General features: G+C 40.6%; 1 protein-coding gene and 1 long non-coding RNA gene across 4 annotated transcripts in view; one reads left to right on the top strand and one right to left on the bottom strand.

Annotated features, from left to right (window-relative positions):
- The window catches only part of sgsm2 (small G protein signaling modulator 2), a 108,853-nt gene extending 100,000 nt beyond the window's left edge, over positions 1 to 8,853 (bottom strand). For 2 of the 3 annotated variants that reach the window (XR_269803.4, XM_025898556.1), the window contains exon 1: positions 8,206 to 8,853. Coding sequence is in view for 2 of the 3 variants with exons in the window: in XM_025898556.1 (XP_025754341.1) it covers positions 8,206 to 8,265 (60 nt within the window). In the remaining variant the exon portion in view is untranslated. The remainder of the gene's footprint in view (positions 1 to 8,205) is intronic. The other variant, XM_005474421.4, reaches the window with a different exon arrangement.
- Positions 8,854 to 10,013: 1,160 nt separating this feature from the next.
- On the top strand, positions 10,014 to 14,734 carry LOC112842144 (uncharacterized). Its single transcript, XR_003213821.1, has 3 exons — positions 10,014 to 10,068; positions 12,616 to 12,706; positions 13,478 to 14,734. It is a non-coding gene; the product is annotated as an uncharacterized LOC112842144 (long non-coding RNA).
- The last annotated feature ends 240 nt before the right edge of the window (positions 14,735 to 14,974 follow it).

Here is a 14,974-nt window from a genome sequence, read left to right as displayed (position 1 = left end):
TCTGACACTTCACATGCTTCAGGAGCTGCCCGCTCAGTGCAACAACTGTTAATATAGAGCGTTATTAAATTTATTGCTAATGCAATGATATGGCACATTGACTTCTGAGGAAATTTTAGATGGCACTCATCATCAAAAAGATCGCCTACCCCTGCCTTAAAGGAAAGGAAAGAAGCAATTTTTCATAAAAATAAAACTTCCTAAAGACGGAGCCTGTTATGTTACCAGATGGACACATGCCAGTAGCCCACAGATCCAGTCAAACTGGCTCTTTACCATTCCTGTCTCAGCGTAACAGTCAGTCACAGATGCCACAAGGAAAAACAAGGAAATGTCGTGGCATTTGAAGGTCAGAGTGGCAAACACTGAATCATCTGTTAACACATATTCTAAATATTATATTTCTGTGATTACAGCGATACCTTTAATGAAAATAAAATGCTATTTTCAGTCTACCACCAAATACCGCTCAGTTATAAATGCTTCACTACTACCTGCTCTTGTATTTGGCAGGTACATTTCCAGTCAGTGTGCTAAAGGATCCATGACTCAGAAGCTTGAATTAACAGAACATGTACACAGAGACAGGAGCAGACCCCACGTCTGCTGAGAGCGAGTCAGGTTAGGGGGAACTTTCTGCTTCTCATTCAGTTTTATAGATGTGCAAGTAGATCCATATATTCATGCAGAGAGCAGCTCCACCCACACCAACAGCTCCACAGAGCAGGCTGTCAGAGCGGGATCGATACCTTCACCTGGTGGGACTATGAAACTAACAAGTTTAATTAGTTCTGGGTGTCAGGGATTACACAGAGTTACAATGAGCTCTAGTAGTTTTAATTCCAGCAGATATTGAAACATTGCATTTGCAGTAAACATGATTAAAAATCCAAATTCATAATAAATGTTTCTTAAATACACACAGATGTTAATAATTGCTCTAAGTGTGACGATGTCTGTGCAAAGTTTTGTTCAGATTGGCCCGCCTGTTAACGAGGAGGAGGAACATATATACATGTATATATGTGTATATATATATATATATATATATATATATATATATATATATATATATATATATATACGTATATATATATATATATATATATATATATATATATATATATATATATACACATATATATATGTGTATATATATATATATATATATATATATATATATATATATATATATATATATATACACATATATATATGTGTATATATATATATATATATATATATATATATATATATATATATACACATATATATATGTGTATATATATATATATATATATATATATATATATATATATATATATATATACATACATGTATACGTATATATATATATATATATATATATATATATATATATATATATATATATATATATATGTGTATATATATATATATATATATATATATATATATATATATATACATATATATATATATACGTATACATGTATGTATATATATATATATATATATATATATATATATATATATATATATATATATATATACACATATATATATGTGTATATATATATACACTTGTGTAAATCCTGTAGGTCAAACTGACATGACAGGAGTACGTTAGAAGCTCGTTTCGTTGGCACAAAGTTCACGTGACCACAGAGATACCTGCATTTATTGACTTTAGCTTAAAGAGGACGTTCCTGCATTAATAAGCATGCACTTCCAGGGACAACGTTGAAGACAAATTCACTGTGTTTTGGGTTTTTGTGTGTTTTTAATGGCTGAGCAGAGCTGGGTAATTCTGACACACTTCTACGAATCCTGAAGCTAATGCTTTCTGGGAGGAATGGAGAAAAGAGCTCATTAGCCCCCCGTCTGTTACATAAGGAGACGTTTAATTTTCCCTTTATCTCATGTTCGTGACTAGACAAACAACCGAACACCAACAGTTTGTTTGTGCTCACCACCAAGAACCATGCTCCTGATGCAAACGAGCAGAATGGAAAATACAGTAAGTGAAGGGACTGTGCAGCAGACGGTTTGCTAATTCAGGCTGTTTATCGTCCATCCAGGGTAGTACTCAGTTTATGATTAAGGGAAGAGTAATCAGGGCTTGTTCACTTCCTGAGGTGAGTGAGTTTATCGGAGCACCAGCCTCTTTGGTTTGTGATAAATAACAATATTAAAGCATTTTTGTGCCACCTTTAAATGCGCTTCACTCTTTTTACATGAGCGTAAGGTGACAGCCAAGAATTTCACATTAATTTATCATTTTTTGTTTTTCAGCTCATCGTTTTGTAATTAGCGCGAAGCATGGCGCTCTTCTCTGAAAGGTAAACAACAGCGGCACAGTGCGCGCTTTTAGATACGAGCTACACCGTTTGTTTTCTAGTCTGGCTCATTAACGGCCGCACAGGTGTTTCCACTTCCTGCTGATTAGACCTGTGTCTAAGAGTGGAACACGGGCAGCACTGTGACGGGAATTACTCACGACTTTAACACAAGTAATTAGTTTGAATGGATGCTGAAGCCTGAGCAGCTCAGTCGCCATTGTTAGTTTTTGTTAATTACAAGTTTGTCCTACTGTGAAAAATACCTACGACCCAGGTGGGATCTTTGCTGCCCCAACAGGTGAAGGAGGCAATGACAGCCTGTCTCTATTAGGTCACTTGTGTGTTTGATAAAGGTGCACCATGTCTGACTTTTAAAACAGCGCACTGCAAAAATTAGGATGCTGTTAAATCCACATAAGAGTTAACTGCTCGCTCTTTTGTCAGCTCTCTCCGCTCGTCTTGTCTCCGTATCAGTTGTGAATTTGCTCTAGAGGAAGCACCTTGCTTTCAGATAATGCAGAAATTACAATGTTGTCCAAAATAAGTGTGATTATGACTTTTGCAATAATCTCAGAGCCTCACGTGTATTTTTTAGATTAGTTTCACAGTTGGACAACCAGTCAGGCTCAGAACAGCGACACTGACTGATCTAATCCTGGGTGGATGCTCAATTTGATGGCTTATAAAAACTGTAATAAATGACTGTTTATGTGTTTGTTTGTTTTTAAGACTTTTGGTTAAAAAACTGAGCGTCCATGTTGTTGAAGTGATAAGCCTGTAACTCAGGGGTGGGGGGGCTCCAGGCCTCAGGGCCTGCAGGTTTTAGATGTGTCCTTGATCCAACACGGCTCATTTAAAAAGTTCTCCAGAGGCCTGGTGATGAGCTAATCATTTGATTCATGTGTGCTGACCCAGGGTGAGATCTAAAACCTGCAGGACACCAGAGTTCCCCACCCCTGCTCTAACTACTAAATACTTCTTTGGATCATTAATCAGGTAAAATTAAGACAACATTCAGATTTTTCTGATGCCCGTGTTGTTTCTTCAAATACTGTTATGAACCTGCTGCTAAATAACTCTGATCTCTGCTATGGGTCCTCTAACCACATTATCCTCACACATATATGGTTTTAACTATTATCTAAGAAAATTGTGCTCTGGTTTGTTGTAATGCAGCCCTTCACTGAAGAGCTGCTGTTAGGCCACAGCACCATCATTAATGAGGTCACGAGTAATGCCCTCGTAACATTGGTGGTGGAAGAGGGAGGCTGAAGGATGAGTTGGTGGACTTCATTTGTCCTCACTCATATGTAATGCAATTGTTGACCTGATGCAGCTTTTCACAGATGCTACGACCCTGAGATAATTCTCTCCTTAAAGAGCCATATCCTGGAACCAATACCTCTGATATTCCTGTAAAGAAAATGTAGAGGAAATTAGCGTTTAACCTTAAGAGTATAAAATATCAAGTAGATGTCAGTGTAGTTTCACGAGCTGCTCTGGCCTTTGTAGCTCTCGTAGCAGCAGCCATAAAATGAGACTGTTGCAGGAAGAAATTATTTGGTTCTGGAGAAAGTGTCAGTCTGAGGGAAACGTTACCCCACACTCTATTTTATAATGCTAGAATATTTCTTCAGAGAAGAAACTATTTAATGCTGTTACACAGCAGCATCCAAGGCTACTCAGTGTAGTACATAAAGGAAATGAAAGCCAACTTCCAACACTACGGTCACAGTATTGATGTTGGCCATGTGACAGTTTCCTGATCTTGAAGATGATTTTCCATTTTCTGTGAGCAGCTGGGGAACTACTCATGAAGAGCTTTTACAACTATACAACTTTTCATGAGTGGAGTGTGTGTGTGTGTGTGTGTGTGTGTGTGTGTGTGTGTGTGTGTGTGTGTGTCATGTTTTCATATCTTCGTGGGAACCAGCAGACCTTATGGGGACAAAGTGCCTGTCCCCGTGAGTTTGAAGGCATTCATGAGACTCAAAATGTGGTTTGAGTGTCAGGGTAACAGGCAGGTTATTGGTAGGTTTAGGCTCAGGGTTAAGGGTTAGGCATTCATTGTTGATGGTTAGGGTAAGCAGCTAGGGAAAGTATTATTTCAATTAGATGTCCTCACTAAGATATGAAAACAAGTGTGTGTGTGTGTGTGTGTGTGTGTGTGTGTGTGTGTGTGTGTGTGTGTGTGTGTGTGATAACCTCCAGTAACAACTTGCAAACTGCTCCGTAAATACATCATTTTTCCCTAGCAACCAGAGGAAGCCAGCAGGTCGCCAACCAGTCTCTATGCCTGTGTGATTGAGGCTAAATAACAGTGATGTTTTCAGGAGCTTTTTCTGCTTGCACACTCTTCAATCATTGTCATTATTGTGTTTCTCAGAAAAGTGTACTGTCTCACAAAAACACAGTACTTACTTACTTTTCTAACTCTGACTGACAAATTGTGCTGCATTAAAATAAAAAAAAATAGCAGGAGCTCCTGAAATGACATCGTGAAACTTTACGATACAGAAGTCATGAGATAGTGACTCCTCCGAATCAGAATGTTATCAGTTTGCACATAAATCTATTCAAAACAAGCTTTAGCTGAAACTTAAATAAAGCACAGGAGAAGTCGAGCCATAACCCAGTATGAAATAGTGCCACCTTACTAGTTTGCATGCTGATTAAACAGGGTGCTAGTTCTTAGCACATGCATTTAACCCGGCTCTCTGCTTCTTCTAAAGAGAGAGCCTTTATTTCTATCACAGAGCAAACGCGATGGTCAACATGTGGAGAGCTGTTACACTGACACGTGTAAACACTTTGGCCGATTACAGTATTTAATCATTCATATCAGCATGCATGGCTACAGTTACATGAGGGTAACAGTCCAGTACAGCTACATGCACATGCACTGTACCTGAGCTGAATCAAGTATGAAACACTCGATTCAGCTCAGGTTTGAGTGAAGTATCTTTTACTGCAGCAGTAAAACAGAAAAATCCAGGATGCTATAGGGGAAAATTCATTTCCTCCAAAATCTTCTATGTTGTGGAGACAGAGAAAAGTGTTGATCTGCAGGACGAATAAGCTGCTTCTGGAACCACCAGAAAACTACTACAGATTTTATAAAAGGAGAAGGATGCTTAAGGAAACAGGTGACTACAGAAAGACACTTTTTGACTCGGCATAAGAGACCACCTGACAGGGCCGCCTCACTGCTGAGATATTAATCGCCAACTGATGCAATTTAACTTCTTAGGGAGCTGCACAGGCTTTCAGTTGCCAAGCAATAGTGAGCGAACAGAGTGCCGCTTAAAGAGACAGAGAGCTTTAACGCAGGAGCCAGTCAGCCCTGTTCAGACCAGGCTGTCTCAACACAGCTGAATTTGCCATGCTTTAAAACATCCTAAGACACTGACAGCGTGCCATGGATGAACTCTGGGATAATCGTTTATACCAAATATATACAGAACACAAGAGGATGAAGAGTTAGAGCATATGGCAAAAAACAGATAACTGACACTTTCTTATGCAACAGCATCTCTTCCATGTGAGGGCACATTAATCCTAGTCTAAAGTTCAAAGATCTGCATTTAATTGACAGAAAACAGGAATTGGTGTGTATGAAAAAAAGAACCTGACCATAACCCCTGTGTTTGAGAAGCACTACGCTGTATGACAAGAAGCAGATGGTTCAATATTACATGTTGAATAAATCTCAGAAACAGGACCACCTTATCACATGTAGAGAGGATTTTAATACAACTTAAATTATTTCAAAATTCAAATACAAAGACACTCCACCGAGACATTGTTTAAATGTTAACAGCCAGCGTGCATTAACAATTGATGCTACTGCAGCACAAAACAGTGACCGGTGTGTTTGAAGATGCAGCTCGGCGTATCAACACACACCTTTCAGTGGCTCCGTCACCCAAGACTGCAACAGTCTTTTCCTTTTCCCACGTGGTCTGTGTTTAGTAGACGCAGACCCCACCGCCTGCAGTCATCCTGAGAACTGGAGCTATTTTGAGCCTGAGGCGATGCTATGACTCAATTATTTAAGACTCAAACCTGTAGGTGACTATGGAATAGCTGGAGGAGAACACAAGTGTTTAGCCTAGATATTCAAAATGAGTCTTGCACTTCAGACGGCACAGGAGCCAGTCAGACTATTTTAACCATTTCCCAGTATGTATGACAGGCAGGAGAAACACCCTTCAACCACGTAATTAATACTGATTATTTACAGTTTGTCCACCAGAGGGCACTCTGCAACCTCCAAAGACGGCAACCTGCTGACGCTAACAGAGCGAGGCAGAGAGTAAAGAAGTATTCAATGACTCCTCCTAACAATAAAAAAGGATCATTTTTAAACTGCACTCATACATACAACACATTACAACTGTTAGGAAAATCTGTTTATTATTGTGGGGCTGAAAAAAATATGAACCAACATATCACATTTTTTAAAATCACTAAATATTAATATTGATATTGTTAAGTGGTCAAGACAGAATGAAAAAGAAACAACTACAGGAATAATGATCATATTTAGGTCTCACTGCTAGTTCTGTTGATTCAAATATAATGTGCATGCTGTCAGCAGGCCATCCAGCATTTAGTATCTTTAGTCAGTTGTATAAGGAAGATGAAAAGTGTGGTGAGGTTTGCTAGTCACACAATGGCTCCAAATGTCCAACTCAGCCTCAGCTTTTATTCCCTTTTAAGTAAAAGTGTTTCCATTTTCTGCTTTCATCTTCTTTTAGATGCAGCAGTGATATTAATTCACTAAACCACAATCTTCAGTCAGTGTATCTGGAGCAAACATGAAATCTAGACTATATCAAGTCATTTGCTGCCTAAAGCGAAGCAGTGACGGAGAACTAATGAGGTACTGTTTGATGAATGGGATACTTTAACTCACAGCACAGAGAACACTGATTAGGTAATCCCCCCACCTCTTCGCTCTGACTATCAGATTTTTGGCCTGTTATTTTTAGCCTGACCTTTCTTCTCCATTATAATGGCAGGAGCTTCATGCTCAGACTGAGGTACAAGCAGTGAGCCACACCTCGCCACATCCAGCCTCCTAAGAGGCTGCTTTTGGTTTTCACTGACATTTCATCTGCAGGAAAATATCTCCAGTTGTAGCTTTCAGCATGAGGATTACAACGGGAGTGGGTAGAGAGGTTAAAGGGGTAATGATTTATTCCTCACTGGGGAGATGTGAGACATTCATCATCAGGAAGAGAAAAAGCCTGTAGCACAGTGTGCACCGTGGATGTTAGTGCTGCTGGTAGATGCCTCGGCTTATCACTTAAAACATGAGGTTTCTAATGCAATCCTCCTGGAGGGCTAGCTTATGATTGGACGCAAATTACGTACATCATCATGTCGATACAAATAGTTTGGAAAATAGGGGGTTCTTCCTCCCCACTTTTGCCAAATGTTTGCTGATTGTTAGCTGTCAGATCATTAGGCAAAATACTTGATATCATTTAAACATGTAATGACCCCAGATTGGGCTTTTAAATACATAATCACGCCACATTTTAAAATGCCTTCATGTGTACTAGAAAGTGGAATTACTGTGGGCAAAAACAGACATGCTAACATATTTGAAAATATCCAAATGTCGCTTCGTAATGTAACAGTAATAAACACGAAGCAAAGAAAACAGGTATTTTTATTACTGAAAGAGTGCAGTTGGATGGGGACTGATGGTTCATTTATTTAACTGTTTGGCAACTTGAACTTGTGACGCCCCACACAGCACTAACACGGTCCCCTTCCACCCCAAACACCCCCCTCTCTGTGGGCATTTTTGAGTCCAATAAAGTAATAGAGTACTGATGTGCAGCTCGGCAGGCCGTCACGTGTGAGCGCCTACCTCTCGCTTGACGTTCCATAGTAATTTTTCCTTGTATTCTTCCTCCGTGCAGCCCTCCATGTCCGCGGTGTTCTTCACGACGCGTCTGTATGTCCCCGTCACGCTCCGTGCGCTCTGCTCGGCCTTTCCGAAGCGCTCTCCTTTTATTTCTTGGTTCCTTCTTCCTTGGTTCAGCAGGACTCTGACGCAGCCGAGCAGCTTGACGGCGACGTCAGAGGATCCGCCTTCCTCGCTTTACTGATCAATGGAAGCGCAAGAAAGGAGGAAAACAATCACTGGAGCCCACAGCATCCAGCCCCTCCTCAACCTGCCGCCTGCAGCCACTCAGCATCCAACACACCAACCTGTAGAGCCTCGAGTTATTTATAGCATATTCTGTGAAACGTGTGAAAATGCTGCTCTGGCTCAGTCGATGTTTGCTGCTTGTAAATCCCTCCACTTTCTATTTGTCTGGAGCAAACGCCTCCTCACAGCTTTCCACCGGGACTCCGGTGCCGTGAACGTGGAATGAGATCGTTAGGTGCAGTATTCCTTCTGTCTTTATCCACACGCTTACAGGCACAGGAGGGGGCAGCATCTGATTAACGAGAGCCTACAGCACATGTGGACAGTGCAGTCGCCTCTGATGCCAGGTTGGCCTGATGCAAAATGAATGACGTCACGGTAACGTGACGCACAGTAATCTCTTGTGGAGACCCCGTCATGAAACTTTGTGTTTGTGCCTCCGTGTGGACTGACTGTGCACCTGCAGCACGGCTTATGTAGTTTCACATGAATGTGACAGTAAAGCCAACTTGACATATAGCAAATATATGCTGCATGTAAGTGACGTTAAAGGATATCAGACAGGGGCGATTTTAGCCCATTTTGGGGGGTGCTTCACCCCAAAATGAATCAAAGCACCCCCAAAGATTTCTTACTTTTTTTGGACAATATTTGCTGCTTGTGTGACACACTGCTAGAAATATAAAAACCATACAGTAAATGGTTGAGACATAACATTTTAACAACAAAGGTACAGATACCCCCCCCCACAAATGGTTTGTTCCAGCTCGCCTCTCCCCTACTCTGGCTCTAGCGCTGTTGCTGCCAGAGCGATGGTGGCTGAGACGCAGCGGAGCGGAGGTGTAAGTGCCTGGCTTAACCTTCAGTTACTCTTTATATAGTTAGGTAGGAGTCAGGTCATGTTTCTTTTTAGCTGAAAAACATTACACCAGGTAACCTGCAGTGTTCAAAACATGTTTTCCGACGATGTTTGCTACCCTACAATCCGTCCTGCTCTGTAGTAAAATCAGCGACATCTGACCGTCCTGTTGCTCCCATTGAAATGTATACAGCCTGTTTAAAATCTGAAACTTTATATTGTCCGTAGCTTCTGTTGTTACCACTGTCCTGTTTGAAATGGATACTAACTAGTTAACTGACTGGATGCCCATTAACCTTATAACTCCTGGTGTGTGTGTTTGTGTGTGTGTGTGTGTGTGTGTTTGTGTACAGAGAGACAGCCAAGTTCATAAGGGATATAAGGAAGTTTTTTGAAAAAAAGGAGCCACATTCAGGTAAAAGTGTAAAATCAAATCATCCGTCAATCAAGAATAATGTTGGCTCAGTGTTTATATTATATCTTAATATTATATAATATTTATATCTTTTATTAGATGTTCATGTGGTTTGGTTATTTGCCTTTTGGTTGAAAGTACACTGAGAGAGGACTTTTTGTTAGTGATCTTAATAGTATTTTTTTCATATTAATGTAATTTTTCATCTAATTGAATCCAATCTATTTGTGTATGATTGTCAGTCCAAAGAGGGAGAGAGGAAAGAGGGAACGTGAGGAGAAAGTAGAAGGTCAGGAAGAAGCAGGTAAGTAAACAGACAGGGAACAGTGACAGGCACAACAGAAACTGTTAAACTGACAAAGAGAAAAAACCTGATTTTACTCACACAATCAGGAAGTTGTGTCTCCCTATATTAAAGCTGCTATACAGAATCTGCTAAACAAACTGGGTTGAAACATTTTTGACCCTCTTCAACAACATTCCAACATTATCATTGATTGGGGGAGATTAAAATTAATGATATATTTTTATGTGGTTCAGCCACAACTCTACTAAAACCTCAGCCAGTAATAGGTAGGCCAACTTTTGGACCGTCCAGTTGTCTGTATGACTGCCGCAGTACAGTATCAGAAAGTGCCAAACAGCCCTGGTGGAGTGAGGAGCTGTAGAGAGAAGCAGATGCTCTGTTTATATTCTAAAACTGTTTTAAGCTTGTTTCAAAGATTCTGTATTGCAGCTTTAAATGTTTTCCAAAAGCACACATACACTTATCAGTGTTTCTCAAACTTTTTACAGTGTGTACCATTGGGAAAATGTCAAGCTCTCCCAAGTACCACTATGAAAGCATGAAACTCATAAATCTTACAGCACAAAATTAGTATTATTAAATTAGTCAAATTAGTATCTGCAGTAAAGATTTTTATTTGTAATAATTTATTCTGTTTTGGGAGTGTTTTTTATGTATCTGTATTATATTATACAAACACATTAAAAGTGAATCTCTGTCCAAAAAATGCACTCAGTTTACTTCTTACTCACTATGAGCATCATTCATTATTCTCCCCCAGTAATTAAGGTTAGGATATGTTTTTTTTTATTTCAGTCCATTCTTCTTTTGCAGCATTTAAATAACCTTTATCAGATATGATGGTTTTGTTACAGACAAAAAAGTGTTTTGCTTTTCTTTCACAATTGTGGGGATTAAATTGTGTTAAAATGTACAAAACAGTGATGTCATGCTTTGAGACGAGGACCCAGGCACAGAGAGACTTGATGAATTTAAGAATCTTATGATTTAAGAAAGAAATTTGCAGACTTGCACAGAGATGGTAAAATTATGATGACTGATAACGGAGACGAGGACAGGGAGAAACACGGGTTTAAATGCACCAAGGAGACAGTCAGAGAGAACTCGGGACAACTGGAGACATTTAAGGATGCAGGGACTGAGAGAGACATGGAAGAAGTCTCATCGTGACGTGTAAAGTTTATCTTGCCTGGCTGGGCAGCTCTCTGGGTGCTCAGCACCCCCAAAGCTCTAATCCTAGAATCGCCCCTGATATCAGAGAAGATAAGTTGGTGCTTTTTACAGCACGGACTACATCTCTCCAAGGAACTCGGTGATTGCTTCAAAAGTGCCTTTAAATCATTTACATGTCGTGTTGATTCTTATTCTGGCTCAGCTGGTTTCTGCACTGAGAGCTGACTGAAGTACATGTGTGGGAGTGTGCGCCTTCACACATGAGACGCCATTAGTAACGACCTTGGCTAGCTCTTTTTTGGCATGTGACAGGTGGCAGGATGGGCCTGCCGTTCATGTCAGGGTCAACCGTTTGTCACGGCCAGCTTCTTGTCTGCTCCTGCTAGCATGATAAGTACTGGCACGAAAGAGAAACAATATATGTGGATCTGATCTCTTCCCTATACTCATCATTAATATTGTTACACTAGTACTAACGGAAAGATGACTCTTCATTATATCCAGATTGGGGAATTCATTAGAAGCCTGCCTCCGCCTAAGAAAACACAACGATGAGCTGCGCTATGTCACCGAATGCAAACCGACAGCTTTCAGTGCCGGTGTCGGTTTAACAGCTATCATTGTCTGAGCAGTGCAACTGTGTGGGCCGAGAGAAGAAAACTTGTTTACTTATTTTCACAACATACTGACACACTGCAGCTACTGCAACGCCAGGTAAAGCCCGATCACCAGCCTGAGCAGAAATACTTCAGTATGAGGTCCAAATATTTTGAAAATACAGATCAGCTCCAATTTGAATATGTAAATGAAATAAATAAAATACACACATCGTGGCATGTACAGTTTCATCATTTCAAAACTCCCAGAAACCCGTTTTCATTGATTTGACCCACAATGAATAGATGTGGGTCAGTTCAGGACCTGGAACAGCCTCGACATACAGGGTTCAGTGTGAACAGTAACACACACAGTACAGATGAGGATTAGGGCCACTGGGAACTCATAAAATGGGGGGTTGGATTCAGTTTTTACAGAATTATGACCTTTTTTTTTTTCTCAAAACAGCCCCCCCAGCTGCCCCAATCCACTTTCATATATACACGCATTAGAATGAAAATGAATTTGTCTTGGAGATTTTCTCTAAGTAGGAGAAAAATAGTTTTAGTGCTTATCAGACCAAAAAAAAAAACAAAAAACAATTGTAAAATTTCTCAACAATTTCCTGAACAAGCACAGTTCAGCATGTCGACGAATACAGATGAGACTGAAACATTTTAAGGGAACATTCTGGGAATGTACCACAATGCAGAGCCTTTCCTTGGAGTGGGCTAGTTTGTTGAAATCAAGAACCATCCTGAAATTGTGCAACAGGTAAAATTGGACCTTTTCATCCTGGAGCAGCTGTCATGCGTGGATCCAGATCCCTGCCACAGTGTGAAATGGAACGGCTTTTTCCTCTACGGTGAGCTTATCTGTTTACATTTTGAACTCCTTCATCAATGCCTGTTTGACTGTTGTCATCATAATCAGCGCTTCCTTATAAGAGAACTGAGGCTAATTTTATATCAGCTGCCACATGCCCTGTCCTACCTGAGTTCCATGGTGACCTCAGATCTGGTGATGTAATGGTTGTGGACCTCTATCAGTGTCCTATCAAAGTCAAAATCATTGACTCTGGCCCTGCACGTCCCATGTTTGCAGTGATTCTTGGTGTCTGCGTGCACATGGTTTGGTTCAGGGCACCAATTCAATTCAATTTACAAAGCGCCAAATCACAACAACAGTTGCCTCAAGGCACTTTATATTGTAAGATAAAGACTCAAAACCCCAACAATCATATGACCCCCTATGAGCAAGCACTTTGGCGACAGTGGGGAGGAAAAACTCCCTTTTAACAGGAAAGTTAAAAGGGAGTTTTTATGAAAATCTTGAAAGTAGAGATAGTGTCTGTCTCCTGAATCCAAACTAGAAGCTGGTTCCACAGAAGAGGGGCCTGAAAACTGAAGGCTCTGCCTCCCATTCTACTTTTAAATACTCTAGGAACAACAAGTAGGCCTGCAGTGTGAGAGCGAAGTGCTCTAATAGGGTGATATGGTACTACAAGGTCATTAAGATAAGATGGGGCCTGATTATTTAAGACCTTGTATGTGTGCTCTCACTGAAGCATTTCGTTTAGGAAACAGAACCTGCTCATCTTGTTGCATACAGCCTCTATGTTGGTCTTCCATTTCAGCATATTGTCAGAGTGGACGCCCAGGTACTCCTCCATCACAACAGCTGATGATTCCCACCAGATGTTTCCACAAAACCATCGCTGGGTGCTCCCGTCACTAACACATCCATCCAGTTGTATTTGTGAGTATTTGTGCGGGTGACATGAACCGAAGTCGTGCTGAAAGTCTGAGTAGATGGTGAATAGAAACAGAGAGATCACCGTCCTGTTGTACGGGTACGTGTCAAGACATGTTTTCACCTGTGGTCTGAGGTGGGCCACGACCAGTCTCTCCAGTACCTTCATCACATGTGATCGAGGGCAATTGACATCAACCTGTTAAACGTTGATGGCGGCGACTTCTTTGACGCAGGAACTAGACAGAATCACAGTTTTCTGTAATAGCGATATATAGTCTCCAGTTTCACACTCATGTTGTTAATGTGAGTCGGCATCACAGAGCTGGCTAGCAGTCAGGTTTGATCACACTCGCCCTCTTGTGGCCAAAGAACATATAATACATTTTCAGTGAACAGCTTTGTTCCATTATCCATTTAAGATTAAATGAAATGAAATTTTACATCCAATTCTGTTTCACAAAGAAACTGTATATTTGGTCGGAATTGGCCAAGGGTTCAGCATTAGTGAGCATTATGCCCACTATAATTTAATAATGACACTTGACTTGAACCCACAGGATGATGAGTGGATCCGTCTGTCTCACTGAAAGTGGGAACAAGCTCCAACGCAGAGGACACAAGGTAAGTGTTGCAGTGAGTACTGTGATCCTGCAAAGGTACCAACACATTCGCTCTTTGAGCATTTATGTATCGGTGCTCTGGGTGAATAATAAAGAGCTGCAGTCATGCTGTAGCAGCTGTTCCTCCATCTACTGTGTCCGTTGCTTCAGGTGTTTCAACGCCAGCAGTTCAGAGTCACCATGTGGACTTAAAATACTTGTTTGCACAATTTCCCTTTACCTAAACACTTTGTATTGTCGTATTGTACTCTATTACAAATGAATCAATATTAAACCTGTAAAAATCTTTAAAATACATTTTTTCCCTCCCAAAAGATCCAAACTCCTGCTACGGTTTGGAAACCCTCGGTGGGATGTGGTGCTGCTGTAGAGCTCAACCTTCATCTCTGCAGCTACAGCAATAAAAGGATTGTGTGTGGAAGAAACTGCCTAAGTCTAAGGCTACGTCCACACTAGCCCGGATAGATTTGAAAAGGGCCTTTTCGTCTGAAAACGCTCCGCGATCACACTAGCGTTTTCAGTCGTTTTCACAGAGTTGTGCGTTCACATTGAAACGGCCCAAAACGCTTACGTTCCAGTCCTGCGCATGTGCAAAAGCGAGTGAGAATTAAAGAATTTGAAGAAAAGCTATCTGGAGCATGTACAAACTGATATACAGTGTCTTGCAAAAGTATTCGGCCCCCTTGAACTTTCCCACATTTTGTCACATTACAGCCACAAACATGAATCAGTTTTATTGGAATTCCAGGTGAAAGACC

Source organism: Oreochromis niloticus, linkage group LG14 (genome assembly GCF_001858045.2).
Source record: "Oreochromis niloticus isolate F11D_XX linkage group LG14, O_niloticus_UMD_NMBU, whole genome shotgun sequence".
Lineage (NCBI taxonomy): Eukaryota > Metazoa > Chordata > Actinopteri > Cichliformes > Cichlidae > Oreochromis > Oreochromis niloticus.
Note: the sequence above shows the minus strand (reverse complement) of the source record. Positions and strands in the feature narration are given on the sequence as shown.